The 14,604-nt window shown below is 41.7% G+C and overlaps 1 protein-coding gene across 2 annotated transcripts in view; it reads left to right on the forward strand.

Moving 5' to 3' along the window:
* arhgap39 (Rho GTPase activating protein 39) overlaps nucleotides 1–14,604 on the forward strand; it is a 66,713-nt gene that overhangs the window by 25,416 nt on the left and 26,693 nt on the right. For both annotated transcript variants that reach the window (XM_085139049.1, XM_085139050.1), the window contains exons 2-4: nucleotides 2,360–2,773; nucleotides 4,097–5,384; nucleotides 11,877–12,041. In XM_085139049.1, the coding sequence (XP_084995175.1) occupies nucleotides 2,360–2,773; nucleotides 4,097–5,384; nucleotides 11,877–12,041 (1,867 nt within the window). The remainder of the gene's footprint in view (nucleotides 1–2,359; nucleotides 2,774–4,096; nucleotides 5,385–11,876; nucleotides 12,042–14,604) is intronic.

A 14,604-nucleotide genomic window follows, 5' to 3' on the forward strand; every position in this document is an offset into this window, starting at 1 on the left:
CTTCTCCCTTGTGCCATCACAACACTTTGTTAGCTGTGAAGACAGCGTGGAAGTTGCTGTAGATCAAAAGTTCTCTGGTGTCCATCCAACCATTACACTGGTTGGATGGACGGCTTCTTTATCCACAGGTCTAAAAGTCAAAACCGGAATTAATGTGTACTCTGAATTGTGAGCTAGTGCAATTGAATTAGTGATGTTGTGGTATGTGAGTACTTCAAAATATCCAGCCTGGAAACATCTTTGGGCTTTAAAGAGATATGCAACTGAATGTCGCCTTCATAGCAGCGAGACTTGTCACTGAGACTTCCTTAAAGTGCTTAAAATGTGCTGAAGAGAAAGAAATCATAACAGAAACAATAAAGGCCCAAAACAGAACTTTATAGTAGAAGAAGTGGAAGAGAACCAGAACTTAAAAACAGCCACAGACAAGAAACTCTGAGACAGATATCAGTAGGATCATCCAATACTAGACATTAGTATCTCAGCCTATTGATCAAAATGTTCAATAGTATCAGTAAGGCAGAGGTCAAGGCAGAACAAAACTTTGCCTGCATCAGTATGCAAAATGTCACTGGAGACTCTAAGAAGGGCTGTCTCTTTGGAACAGTTAGATGTTCCAAAGATGTAAACTGGTAAGTTTCAAATCTTAGCAGTAAACTGTAATTTTCAAATTGGTCTTTAAATTCTTTAAAGAAGACAAGGGTCAAGATTTTTTCAAAAAAGAGGGTGGATGACAACATTTTTTATTTAGTTTTTTTTAAACCTGTCCTGTCCGGCAGTTTTAGCAAGCAGATTCAGTTCAGTTTTATTTATTTAGCACCAAATTACTATAACAGTTGTCTCAACGTGTTTTGTGTTGTAAAATAAAGAGCCTACAATGATACAGAGAAAAAAGAGAAAACCAATTAGATGAGCCCCTGTAAGAAGTGCTTTGGCGACAGAGGGGAGTGGGAAAAATCTCTTTTAACAGGAAGAAACCTCCAGCAGAACCAGGCTCAGGGAGAGGTGGCAATCTGCCACCACTGTTTGGCAGTAAAGGGAGGAAGATAGGACAAAAGACATGCTGTGGACAGGAGCCAGATATTAATATGAACTAATGATTAAATGCAGTTCATTAAAATGGGATTCCTCCAGAAGCCTATTGCAGCATAGCTAATTGAGGATTCCAGGTCACCTGACCCTGCCCTAACTATATGCTTTATCAAAATGGAAAGTTTGAATTCTAATCCTAAAAGTAGAAAGTATGTCTGCTGCCCAAATCCAAACTGGTTGAACAAGGCTGAAGCCTCTTAACCCCCATTCCACTTTAAATACCCTTGTAAGCTCCCAGTCTGAGAGTGACGTGCTCTAATGGGGTGGTGCAGTACTTTGTTTTTAAATTCAATTTTGGATTTAACCAGGGAGCCAATAAAGGAAAATATGTTCTCGCTTCCTAGTCCCTGTCAGCATTCTGCTGCATCATTTTGGATCAGCTTTTCAAGGAGTTCGGGGAAACATCCTGATAATAATGAATTGCAGTAGACCAGCCTAGAGGTAATAAATGCATAAACTAGTTTTTATGTCTTTAAGACATTTCTGCAGGTTAACTAATTGGGGTGTGTTATCTGGCTTCATAGATAGATAAAGTTGGGTATCATCTGCATAGCAGTAAAGATGTATGCTATGCTTTCTAAAGACACTGTCTAGGGGAAGCATAGACAGAACTGGTCCTACCATGGAACCCTGTGAAACTCCGTTATTAACCTTAGTTGGCTACAAATTTAATTCTAGGTCACATTAATCTGGAGAGAATATCTGCCTCAATAAAAAAAACTGTTGGATGAATCTGTTTTAGGGGGAGCTCGGCTTTAGTCTCATCTACCTATGTGCCTTACAGGTGGCCAGGTGGTCTTTGGATCTCTGGCGACTTTTTAGGGAGCTGGAGAGCTGGGTCTGTTTCTGGGTATCTGTGTGTCTGTCTTGATTGGTGGTGGTGGGGAGCAATGGTGATTACTGCCTTGCTGTCCTGGGATGTTAGGTCTGGGATCCTTGTAGTCATTGGTGCTTGCACTGGGCTGGGTGGCTTGCCTCTTCTGCGTGGGTTGGGTATGGATCTGTGGCACTCAAACATGTAGGGTGGGTTGTCCTTAGTCTCCTTCAGAATGTCTGATTTACGCCTCTGGGGTCCTTGGTTGTCTGCAGGTCCTTTCTGAGGCGGGGGGGGGGGTCTTTGGCTATTTGCCTCTCAAGTTTATCTGCACCTTAGACATTGAGGGTTTCAGGAGGGAGGTGTGGATGGGCTCTGTTGACCAGCTAGTTAGGCTGGCAGATGGAGTATGTAGCCACTGTAATTCTATCATTTTGCAATCTGCCCCTACAGGTTGGAGTGGGTGGAAATCATTGAGCCACGCACACGGGAGCATATGTATGCCAATCTGCTAACGGGTGAGTGCGTGTGGGACCCACCACAGGGTGTTTGCATCAAGCGTACCGGTGAGAACCAGTGGTGGGAGCTGTTTGACCCCAATACTTCACGCTTCTACTACTATAACGCCTCCACCCAACGCACAGTGTGGCATCGGCCTCAGGGATGTGACATCATACCCTTGGCCAAGCTGCAGACTCTGAAGCAGCACACAGATGCCACCATCACTCGTCCTCCAGGTGGCGGGCGGCGAGCATCTGCTGACAACAGCCCAGGACGGAACAGCGAAGTCAGCCGAGAAGGAAGCACCTCGTCCTCCCTTGACCAGGAGCTGTCCGAAAAACAAGGCAACAGAGAGGAGGCAGATAGGTAAGACTGAGTTAGTTACAGGTCTACAGCACACTAGTACAATGCTTAGGGTAATGTTCAGCCATTGGCACTGTGCAACCTCCATGATGCACCCCCCCCCCCCCCCCCCCCCCCCCCAAGTCAACCCAAAAACCCCCACTTAGTTATGTGAATATGAGACAGGAACACATGTATTTCTCACTTTCAACACAGATTTTTTTTAACGTCCAAAATACAGCAATAATTCCTTTATGTTAACATATGGATTAATATCAGCTAAAGAGCTAAAACAGCATGACAGTAAGTCATACAATAGTGGTACTTTACCTTTTTACTTCAGATCTACAAGTCTGTTATGCCATATCATTTTTATCTGCACGTTGAAGCTTTATCATGGAAAGAAGAAGCCATATGTGAATATGATGTAGAAACACCCATCTTCTCTGGGCAAAAACCCCATGTCAAAATGACTGAAACAAAATGGAAAACTGTTCTGTGGCCAGAGAAATAAAAACATTCTCATGAAATCATTTTTATAAGTATGTGTGCAACATCCTCTAAGCTTTAGAGGAGAAAGACCATCCAGCTTGTTATCATTTCTCAGTTCCAAAGCCTGCGACAGTGCCTATATAACTGGTAGGTTGTACGTATTGAAGGTGTTAGATCAAAATATGCTCCCATCCATGCAGTGTCTTTTTTGTAGATGTTTAAGTATTTCCGCATACTGAAAAGATGCTGCTGATGCACGCTCTGATCTAGTCTGTTCCCTGAACTCAAACTCTAATTTTAAAATTATTTTCAAACCTTGCTTTCTGTAACCGAAAGGAATGCTCTGTTGTGATTGAGTGACTGGCTCACAGAAATATAACTTCCTTTGAGAAACCCTTTGGTTGCGTTTGCAGTATGCCTTGGGACATTACCCACTGGTATTTTAAACTGCTGTCCAATCACGTTTGCTGCATTTGGTCAAATCTGAGCAGAGTTTAGTCCTGCACAGTTCAGATTATATTCTACTACTGCTTTTAGCAGTGATGTCATCATTAAATGGTAGTGATCCCGTTCTGTTGCAGGCATATTACTTCACATCATGAGCTTTTGCTCTCTTTCTGTATGCTTTTCTCTTCCCATCATTTAGGAATAAGTTAATCTTGGTTTTATTTTTACCTTATAATAAAAATCACCTTCAGATAAATGTGATTATGAGGTATTTTTCTAATAATTATAACAGAGTAACTGGAACAGGAATTGATAAGCTTCAAAACGAACTTTAATATCCTCTAACTGCATCTATTCTTTTCTTTTTCAAAATGTTTCTCCTCTCTTTTTTCTGTTCTTTTCTATCAGGACCTCTCCCTTCAGGTGGAATACTGGTACAAAAGAGCGAATGCTGATCAAGGTGACAGACAGAGAGCCTAGCTTCTTGGCTCATCAGGGAAATGGTTACTCTCCCTGTGACCCCTCCAGCCCTAGCACTCCTTCTGGAGGGGGCACCACCTCACGAGCTCGCTGTCCCTCTGGAGGAAACCCTTCTTCAGAACCTGACAGCTCCCCAGTTCTTTATGCCGACCGCCGTCAGTCTCCTTTTCTTAAGCGGGCAGAGCTGGGTGGCTCAAACACCCATCGACTCACTTCAGCTGACTCCCAGCCTCCTTCACCCCGCTACACCTATGAGCCCCCACTATATGAGGAGCCGCCAACAGACTTTCAGCCCCCACCCATCTATGAAGAGCCTCCTACTGACATGCACCTCTCTGATTCTTCTTCCTTCTACAGCACTGGCAAGTCACCTGCTCGAAAATCTTCAGTCCCCCTTTACCACTCCCCCAAGCAGGGCCAGTCACCCTATGGCCAGCTGGTTCTGACCAGGCAGAAGTGTCCCGAAAAGACTCAGAGTTTGGAGTACAGTCCTGTGGGCAAGGAATATGTTAAGCAGCTGGTGTACGTGGAGCAGTCTTCTTCCAGTCCTCGATTCAAGACAGCAGACCGTCTTCTGCGTTATGGCACAACCGGTGGCTATGGAAGTTCATATGGGGGGTCCTACACTCTGCAACACAGCCAATCTCTGATCAGAGACCCCCGCCTCCTGCTGGACTACAGTGGAGAGGGTGGAGAGGGAAGCCAGAGGTTAGTTTATGAGGACTCCATATCCTGGACGTCCAGCCAGACACATTCCCTCTCTTCTTCTTCTACAGCCAGGCCTGGGGCTTTCTCTCCCTCTGGCAACCGCAAACGCAAAAGCCGCAAGCCATCCCTCCCACAGGAACTGACTCGCTATGGGGAGTTGGAGCTTACTGGGACAGCATCTGAGGCCATGCTGGCTCAGGCCAGACTTGCTTGGGAGGCTCAGCAGGTGATGAAACAGAGGTGCAGTTGGGATTCTGGGCAGGGAGGTGGTGCTTCCCAAGCTGGCAGCTCTAAAGATGGCTATGAGAGTGACGGAGCAGTGCCTCTGCCATTACCGGGACCAGTGGTGAGGGCGTTCAGTGAGGACGAGGCACTAGCACAGAGCGATGGCCACCACTGGAAACGCAGTACCTTTGAGCGGCTGGGGTTCCCTCAGGCCCTCTTGGAGAAAAGCCTCTCTGTTCAGACCAACCTGGCCTCCCCTGAACCTTACCTTCATCCCTCACAGGTACTGCTGCATGCTAGCATTTTCTAGCCATATTTAGAAGGATAGGATAATTCCATTATTATTGCTTTTGTAGTTCAGTTACCATTGCTAATCTACAACAGCCTTACTTAATGGGGAATTTATTGTGTGTGTGTGTGTGTGTGTGTGTGTGTGTGTGTGTGTGTGTGAGAATAAACGTGTAAGAGATGGATAACGTGGCGCCACTTCCTTTGTACAAGAGTAAAGACAAAATTTCCCACTTATGGGGGCTGCCATCTTGATTTTTTGAGTCTGTAAGTCCTTGTGTCAAACTCCCATACACCCCCCCCCCCCCCCTGCACTTTTCATGTGCCCGACGATCTGGTGGTGTATTTATTGGAACTGACGGCTCATTAAATTAAGGTAAATACAACCACATGCTTATATTTTAAAAGGCACCCAACATAACATACTATAGGTCTATGCTACATAATTTTGTAGCTGATAGTTTAAAGTATTAGCTAGCTTAGCAGTAGCTTAGCAGTAGCTAACACTGTCTCTTTCTCAAAATGAGTCCTTGTGTGTATTTTTGTGTAACTGTAAAATGTTGTCAGTCGCAGCTTAAGTACTGTTGAAGTTCAGCGTATGTATCAAGTCAACTATGCTCAAAATGCACGGACATCTTTCTCCGCCCATTTTATGAAGGATGCATCGGGGTGGACTTGCATGTGCTTGGTACAGCCAATTATTCCAGAATGTATTTTGTTTGAAACTCAAAAGCAGAAATGGCAGATGAGAGTGGCCACAAAACTTTAACTGACATTTAAAATATAACTGTTTCTGTGACACAAATAAATATTGCTGGGCATCGATTTTGATTTCTCTGATTTGATTCCAATTCACAAGGTCCTGATTTGATTCGATTCGGTTTTGAAATATTATAATTCTGATCATTTATCAGTACATATCCATATATAAAAACAAAGCTGACACTTGTGAGACTTCATCAGAGGTGTAAGCATCACAGCAGATGAATTTGTGTCGAAGTAACTAAGGATAAAATGCAGGAAAACATGAAGGAGATTTTGCTGGTCTAGCTTTTTATAGCAGACAACCGCTTTAAAAATATTCTGCAGTAGATCAGAAATGGAAGAAAACTATGAATCAGCATATGAACATTACCTGATCCTGCTGAAGTGAAGCAGAGCAAAGTTACAGAGGTTTTATTAGAGACACAACTAAGAGTTTTGCAATTTGGAATCATTTCTTTGTATTAGACAGCAGAAATGAGGCTAAATTATATATTTCAAATACGTATTATCCTCTCTGGTTACCCTGGTATAAATGCCACTTAATTGCAGTACCTCAGAGCTGAAATAAAGGTGATCTTTCTCCTCTCTGACAGACTACAAGTTCTGAAGTTCTGCTCTTACGCTTTTTGTACACCTCTGCTGACACCTGAAATGTGAACTGTTTAAAGAAAAAACTTTATATACTAACAGATTATCCATTACTGTAAAAACCAACAATAACCTTTGACTCAGTGGTGGTTTTTAAATGGAGAGCTGCAACGATGAGATAATAGTGCCGTTCTGAGGGGTATACATTGAATGAAATTCAACACAGTCTGTCTTGCTTTGCATTAGCTGACTCTATAATACGTAAAACCTTAGTTGGAAATAGTGGGTATCACAATGGTGGTTATGAAGTTTTTCCACTAAGCCAAGCTTTCTGCTTCAAGCTTTCAGTGTACTTGGATAAAAATTGGTGTTTCGTAGATCTCTGTGGAAGAAGCCAAGCTGTTCCTTACTAAAACACAAAACGATCCCCACTTTAGTCAAAGATGTTACCAAATGATTAAAAAAATTATGATGGTGCACTGCACACTACATGCTTAAAATAAAAGAATCGGTGAAAATGTGGCGCTTCCAGTTGATTTTTAAACTAAAATTGAACACAACCACTCCCGACCAGGTTAAGGGCTCAGCACAAGTTACAAGTAAAAAGATCCACACGGAAAACTGACTTTCAGCTAGGGTGTACTACAAAGCCAGTACACCCTAGTTCAGTTGTGATGAATCATGGTCACTGACAGGAAAACAGCAAAACATATGGAGACACATGCTAGTCACATTTCTTTATTAATCGTGTTACTTTTATTTTGGTGGACATCAGCAGTGTTATCACCAAACTGAGGTATTAGAAAAAAGCTGCACTGATATTACAGGCAGCTGATGATGAGCTTGAGCTTAAGAAGAGAAGCCTGTATAGTATAATGCCCATAATAAAAGCACAGTAAGGATAACACTAGTCCGTGACCAGGCAGGCCCAATGACTTTTCTGTTTCTCATATAAAAAAGAGGTTTTAGTGCCTCATTTTCAGTCCCCTGCTGCAGGTCTTAACATTCTTCCAGAAAGGATGTGCTCTAAGCCTTTGTCAGAGCAGTGATTTAATGAACATATGCAGAGGCTCAGACATGATTGCTGACGCGCTGAGAGAAGATGGAAGAAGGATGGGGGCTGTATGTTTCCTTACATACTTAGGGACCGTCTCTGTGTTTACCAAGAGGCTGTACAGACGGCAAAGACTCGGTTTATCTCAAACCTAATGTCCACAAATAGACACAAGCCTCAGGTACCATCTTGTAAACCTTTCAACCTTCACTCTTGCTGCTATCCTTTTGCCACAAATAACTCCTGACACTTGTCTCCAGCAACTCTACCCTGGCCCCGTCTCTTTTCCACCTCTCTTGTGCCCTGTCCATTGCTCTGGAAATATTACTGATTAACTGAGGAAAAAATAAAGTTATTTTGCTTGCTTAAAAATGAGGCAAAAACAAGTTGTGACAAAAAAAAATTCTAGATAGTGATTCCTGGACTCCAGCTCAGAAAGGTCTACAGAGGGTTTCTCCACACGAAAACTCTACAGTTTGTCCAGAAATCTCGTGCAGGGGTGAGTCGAGGTCATTAAATCAAAAGCACATGAACATTTAGGTAATTGCCATTAGCTTAGCAGCAAGGTGTAGAATGAAGGTCTTCCTCAATCTTAACGAGTAAGCAGCAAATCATATAATTAGAATTTTATAGATTGTATTCATATTGGCCAGATGTCTATAATTATCAACCAGGGAGTCATCAGGCAGCCCTTCTTATACCAAAGATGCATGACACCTTGATAAAAGGTTTATGCGTGGGAGTGAGCAGGTTAATTACACAGTGCAATTGTGGCAAGAGGTAGAGTCGTTAGTGAGCTCAGGTGGAATAAAAGAAAACTTCTTTCTAGTGTCCAAAACAGCACTGTCTGTTCCTATGATCAGCATCACAACCTTTTACTTTGTAAAACAAATGGCAGCTGATAGGAGCAGCTTTTTTCCCTCATGTTGGAGTTTGTTAAAGATGTGATTTGAGCTTTACGTTTTCCAAGTGAAAAATCGACAAAAAGTCAGGAGCTGTTTCTCAATACTCAAGAACACAAGTTAGTACTTGTGTTCTTGCTTGTGTGGACTTCCTGAGAACAGAGAATCCAGCACAATCATTCTACAAATGGAGGCAGTACAGTTGATAACATCTCAGCTCAGCTCAAGTGTGTTTTTACTGTCATTCCCTCCCAATTTCATTGATTAATATTTACAATAGAAATTACTCGATTTCCTTAGCATTAAACTAGATTATTTGTGTTTTTAAGCACTTTGACAAAATGTGTGGCTATAACAGGATCATTGATGTAAAATTGATTAAAAAAGATGCAGTAAAAACTGGACTGATTTATTCATTACATGCATACACGCGCCATATAAACTACATTATCTAGAGATGCTGATTACTATTATATAAATCCTTTTTTTAGATGTACAGAACATCTGCTCTCCTTTAGTGTTCATGGCCGTTGTCTTCTAACATTCAGAGATTTACTGATCTGCTTCATAGTGTCTAAGCTGACAAATGAGTATTAGGAACATATGAAGAAAAAAAATTATTGATCATTTTGAGAGTAAAGTTAAAATACTATTTTTAACCCTGGAGAACCCATGGGGTCAGAGCCGACCCCATTGGTTTTCTAGGGAAACCATGGGGTCGTTTCTCCAGGGTTAAGAAAAAAGTTTAAATGTGGAGGTTACCATTGTTCCAAGGCAGTCTTCCTTGGAACAACCATATACCCCCTTTAAAATGCGTTGTGTAGATAAGTTAGTAAAATCGTACTTCAAAATAGGTTTTAGTTGCAAGAAAGGAAATTATTTCCTTTTTTAGCAAACACAGTGTGGTGATAAGTATAAGGATGTTGAAAGGATGGGTCAGAAAGCTGCGTCAGGTCAGAAGCAAAAAGCACAAAAATGTAAGAGTTGGCCTGATTTGTATAAAATGAAGTGGCTGGCAGTGGACAGATGAAGGGATACCGATGGATACACTTTTTTCAATGAAAAGGATGTATGTTTTATCACAAGACACAGTAAGATGGCTGATCAATTTCTTCCACTAACTCATCTACATAAGGCATTTTCTAGAGCGTATAGCAGCCTACACATAACGTCCATATTTTGACTTTTTTCTTGAAACCGAATGTTAACTTCGAATTATTCCTTCTACCGCTTGACAATATCCTTAGTCTGCTGACTTAGTCCTTAGTCAGCAGCAAGTCACCCACACAATACACAGTGTAGGTAGAGCACTGTTTTCCCGTCCCGAGTCGCCTGACAGTATGCTAGAATTTCTTTGAGGCAGTCCAAAAGTCTTTGTCCGTGGCCTCTCCAAAAGAATAAAATTGCAGAAACAAGCAGCAGAAATAAGCTTTCTCCAAAGGGTGTCTGACCTCTCCCTTAAGAAATAGGGTGAGTTTGGTCATCCGGGAGGGGCTCAGAGTAGAGCCGCTACTCTTTCACATTGAAAGGAGCTGAATGAGGTGGGTTGGGGATCTGTCAAGGATGCCTCCGGGCACAGTCATTACATCACTGAAACACAAACTTCATCTCTCTTAATAAAAACATTAGAGATGTACAGTTCAGTCTGCATATTGAACAGAAACAAACATTTCAGATGTTACAACTGTCTTGTTAATACCGTAATATTTCAAACCTTACAGTTTCAGCCGTCATCTGTCATTGCCGCTTTTGATTTTGGATGAAATGCATTCTGAAAAACTTGGCTGCACCAAGCACACAAAGGTCACCCCCAGTGCATGCTCAGCAGAATGGGCAAAGTGAGAACACATCTGGATGTTTTAAGCCTGCATGACTTGAATTGAATTGGAGTAGTACTTGGGCTGCAACTGATGACATTTCACAAGTCCACAAGAATACAGGTATACACAAGTATGTATATTGAGAAACAACCAAGATCTTGAAGGACTGCACAGGAGCGCGCCTCAGGTAGGTGAAAATCCCTCTCGCCCCTCTGTCCGAGGGGATAAGGACAGACACACGTAAATTTTAAAGAAATTTAATGGCAGCTGGAGCTGCGTGATCATTTACTGTAAAAAGTGCAATTAACTTTACTGTAAACATTTTTTACATCCTCTCGTAATTCGATTTACAATAAAATTGCTGTAACTGGATTTTACTGCAGTTTGCTATGATTTTATTTAAAGTAAAGCTACAGTAAATTTTATTAACTGTAAATTTACTGTAAATTTAATATACAGTATTTTTTGGTAATTACAGCAACCACTGTGAATTTAAATGAGCTTTGCTGTAAATTCAACAGCAAATTCCTGGCAGCAGGACGTTATTTTAGAATTTACAATAACCAACTTGCTATATTGTCTATATTTTACAGTTACTGTATTTTTTTAAACTATCTGTATTTAGATTATTTGTAGCGTATCTTTATTTAAAGTAATGTGCTTTACTGTATCTTTATTTATAAAATTCTTAGTGTTCTCCAGTTTAATTTATACTATTGCAGGACTAAGATAGTAAAGCACTATAAACTACATCTGACTCCTGTTCCTTCAAAAAGCAGTTAGTCATGAATATTTCTCCTTAAAACATGCTTTTTAATTGTTGAAAGTACAGTTTACAAATGTGTAAGAAAAAACTGACGTGTTTATAGCAGAAACTGAAAACATTCTGTCGTTATAATATGTAATATTCAATACTGAACTTTGATACAGTACTGTATATTTTATTTAATTCTTTTCATTTATTTTTGAAGAAAAGTTTATTTCAATGTTTTCACATTTCAGAGAACATAATATTAGATTCAGCGATTAGTTTTAGTTGGATAACCTTATCAATTTCCTGCTTTAATTCTAATGCCGCACCCATATAATCTTTTTTTAAATTGATATACAAACAAACATAATATAATCATAGTGGTTCTTACACCTATGATGCCTTTGAAAATCTTTCTTTTGTTCAAAGCTGTTATTTCTAAAGAATGACTGGACTTTGTTGTTTGAAATAACTTGAAGTTATTGAAGTCTTGAATTTGCTACCTGAGTGTTAATAAGTGCTAAAGAAACTTTATAAATGTTTTGCAGCGGCGGCACAAGATTAATTGTCTGTTTCCTCACTCCTTCTCTGTTTGTCCAACTTTAAGTCAGAGGACCTCGGAGCTTGTGCCCAATTTGAAGCCAGTCGAAATGCAAGGAATATGATGCCTAGCGCCAGCTGTGGCATTTTCCCAGAGTTCACCCTGAGGAAGCCGTCCTCGGAGACCGACATTGAGAACTGGGCATCCAAGCACTTCAATAAACACACACAGGTATTCATAAAAATATAAAACACAAGCCTGTTTCCTTTTAGTGATTCTGAACCTGATATCTCTACTGTATAAAAACGCTTTATGTATCCTATACTTTATTCTAATGGTCTGTTTTCAAGATCTCTAAAGGAAAAGGTCATTTAATTTTTACAGTTATCTGACTATTTAACATTATCCAGTTCATGCTTTTAATTAATTAATTTCTATGCATGTGAAACAAATAAATTAACAGTCAATTAACATTATAGTAAGACTGTAATAACAGCATTGCATTAATAACACTGTTGATTTAAATGATTCTGTTGATGGTCTCACATACTGACAGTAAAAAGGTTTTATTTTAATAAATAGACAGTAATTATCTACCCAAAGCGTAGACACACCTTTGGATCTTCAGGTTGGGGGTGTCTGTATTCAGAAAGGGTCCCTAGGCTACACCCCCTATGCTAATAAATCATACTTCACATACAAGCGAAGACATACCGACTCGGACTTGCCTGGATTCAAAAGGTTAGGTCAGGTGTTGACGAACCAGGACAGACTAATGAGAAGTGTGCTGCTGGAACATGAAGGCACAAGTGGGCAAGAGATAAACACAGGGCATTGTTGGAATGCTACTACACAAGTAACCCCAGCAGAAGGGGTTACTTGAACAGGATGTGCAACCTATGGATTTTATGATACCCGAGCAAGGCACAGAAAGGAATTGGGAGGAATACCAAAGGAGTGAAGGAGTACTGGTAAACAGAGCAGTGGCCTGAGACTGCAAGGCTAGGCTGACCAACCTGTGCACTGCCTGGATTGACTACAAGAAGGCTTATGACTCAATGCCCAACTCCTGGATCCTGGAATGCCCAGAATTGTACAAGATCAACAGGACCCTCAGAGCCTTCATCAGGAACTCAATATGTGACATACAACACTAGAAGCCATCTTCAAGCCCATAGCACAGGTTTCCATCAAATGCTGGATCTACCAAGGAGATGCACTGTCCCCACTCCTATTCTGTATAAGCCTGAGCCCCTTCAGTGAGATCATTGACAAGACTGGCTACGGACTTGTTCACTGGTTTGATTACTACGGAATGGAGCAATCTCCTGCAGAGGGTCAGGCAAGTTCTAAGAAGTCAGCTGAACGGTAAGAACAAGATCCTATCTGTAGGTAAGAACGCCTATGCCCAGGCAGCAGAAACCCAAGAAAGAAGAGGAGGAACCAACATGAAAAGATAGACCCCTGCATGGTATGTACCACCGGCAGATAGAGGAAGTGGCTGACATCCAGAAATCCTACCAGTGGCTGCAAAAAGCTGGACTGAAAGACAGCACAGAGGCACTAATCATGGCAGCACAGGAACAAGCTCTGAGCACAAGATCCATAGAGGCTATCACACAAGTGCAGGCTGTGTAAAGATGCCCCTGAGACAATCCAGCACTTAATAGCAGGATGCAAGATGCTAGCAGGGCATACATGGAACGCCATAACCAAGTGGCCGGCATAGTGTACTGAAACATCTGTGCCGAGTATGGCATGGAAGTCCCTAGGTCAAAATTTGAGGTGGTAGAGAATGACCGAGCTAAGATCCTGTGGGACTTCCAGATACAGACAAAATGGTGGTGGCTAACAAGTCAGACAGAGTGGTGGATTAACAAGCAGAAGAAGATGACCATAGTGATGGATGTAGCAATACTGAATGACAGCAACATCAGGAAGAAAGAACGCAAAAAGCTTGAGAAGTACCAAGGGCTCAGAGAAGAACTGGAGAAGATGTGGAGGGTGAAGGTAACAGTGGTACTTGTACCTCCGAGTGGAAATTGGAGCGCTAGGTGCGGTGACTCCCAAGCTAGGCGAGTGGCTCCAGCAGATCCCAGGAACAACAACGGAGATCCTTGTCCAGAAGAGCGCAGTCCTGGGAACAGCAAAGGACCTTTGTTGTCTTGATGTCAGCAGCTTGTGTCTCCTCCTTTGACCAGCTTGTTATCCCACTCTGTTACTATCAACTGCACTTCTCCAGTCTGAATGACATTCCAATGTCACTGCTGCAGATCCCAGTGGTGTGGCTCAGTGAATCAATGTCTCAATAACTCCTGGCATATAGCTTGATGTTGTTGGTATTAGAAGCCAGTCTTGTTAATCGTCTCACTGAAGGGGTTCAGGCCTATGCAGAACAGCAGTGGGTACAGGGTAGATCCTCAGTATATCCTGCATTTGATGGTGACTTGTGTATTTGGGTTGAATTTGACCTCAAGTGTTTTTTGCCACATCCCCATCAAATTCCTGATGAAGGCTCTTGAGGTCATGTTGATGTCGAAGGCATTCCAAGATCCATGTGTAAGCCACTGAGTTATATGTTTTTGGGCGGTGCACTGGTTGGTCAGTCTGGTCTTACAGTCTTGAGTGACAACTCTGTCTACCAGGGGCTGGGACCCTCTGGTGTTTCTGCCGGTTCCTTCCTGAGCCCCGCTTTTGCTAAATTATTATACCTAATAATGAATGCAACCTGTAAGTTGCTACAGTGGACAATGAAACAGACAGTAACAACAATCCTCCGCACGGTCATTTTGAT

The sequence above is a fragment of the Neolamprologus multifasciatus genome, chromosome 17 (assembly GCF_963576455.1).
Source record: "Neolamprologus multifasciatus chromosome 17, fNeoMul1.2, whole genome shotgun sequence".
Taxonomy (NCBI): Eukaryota; Metazoa; Chordata; class Actinopteri; order Cichliformes; family Cichlidae; genus Neolamprologus; species Neolamprologus multifasciatus.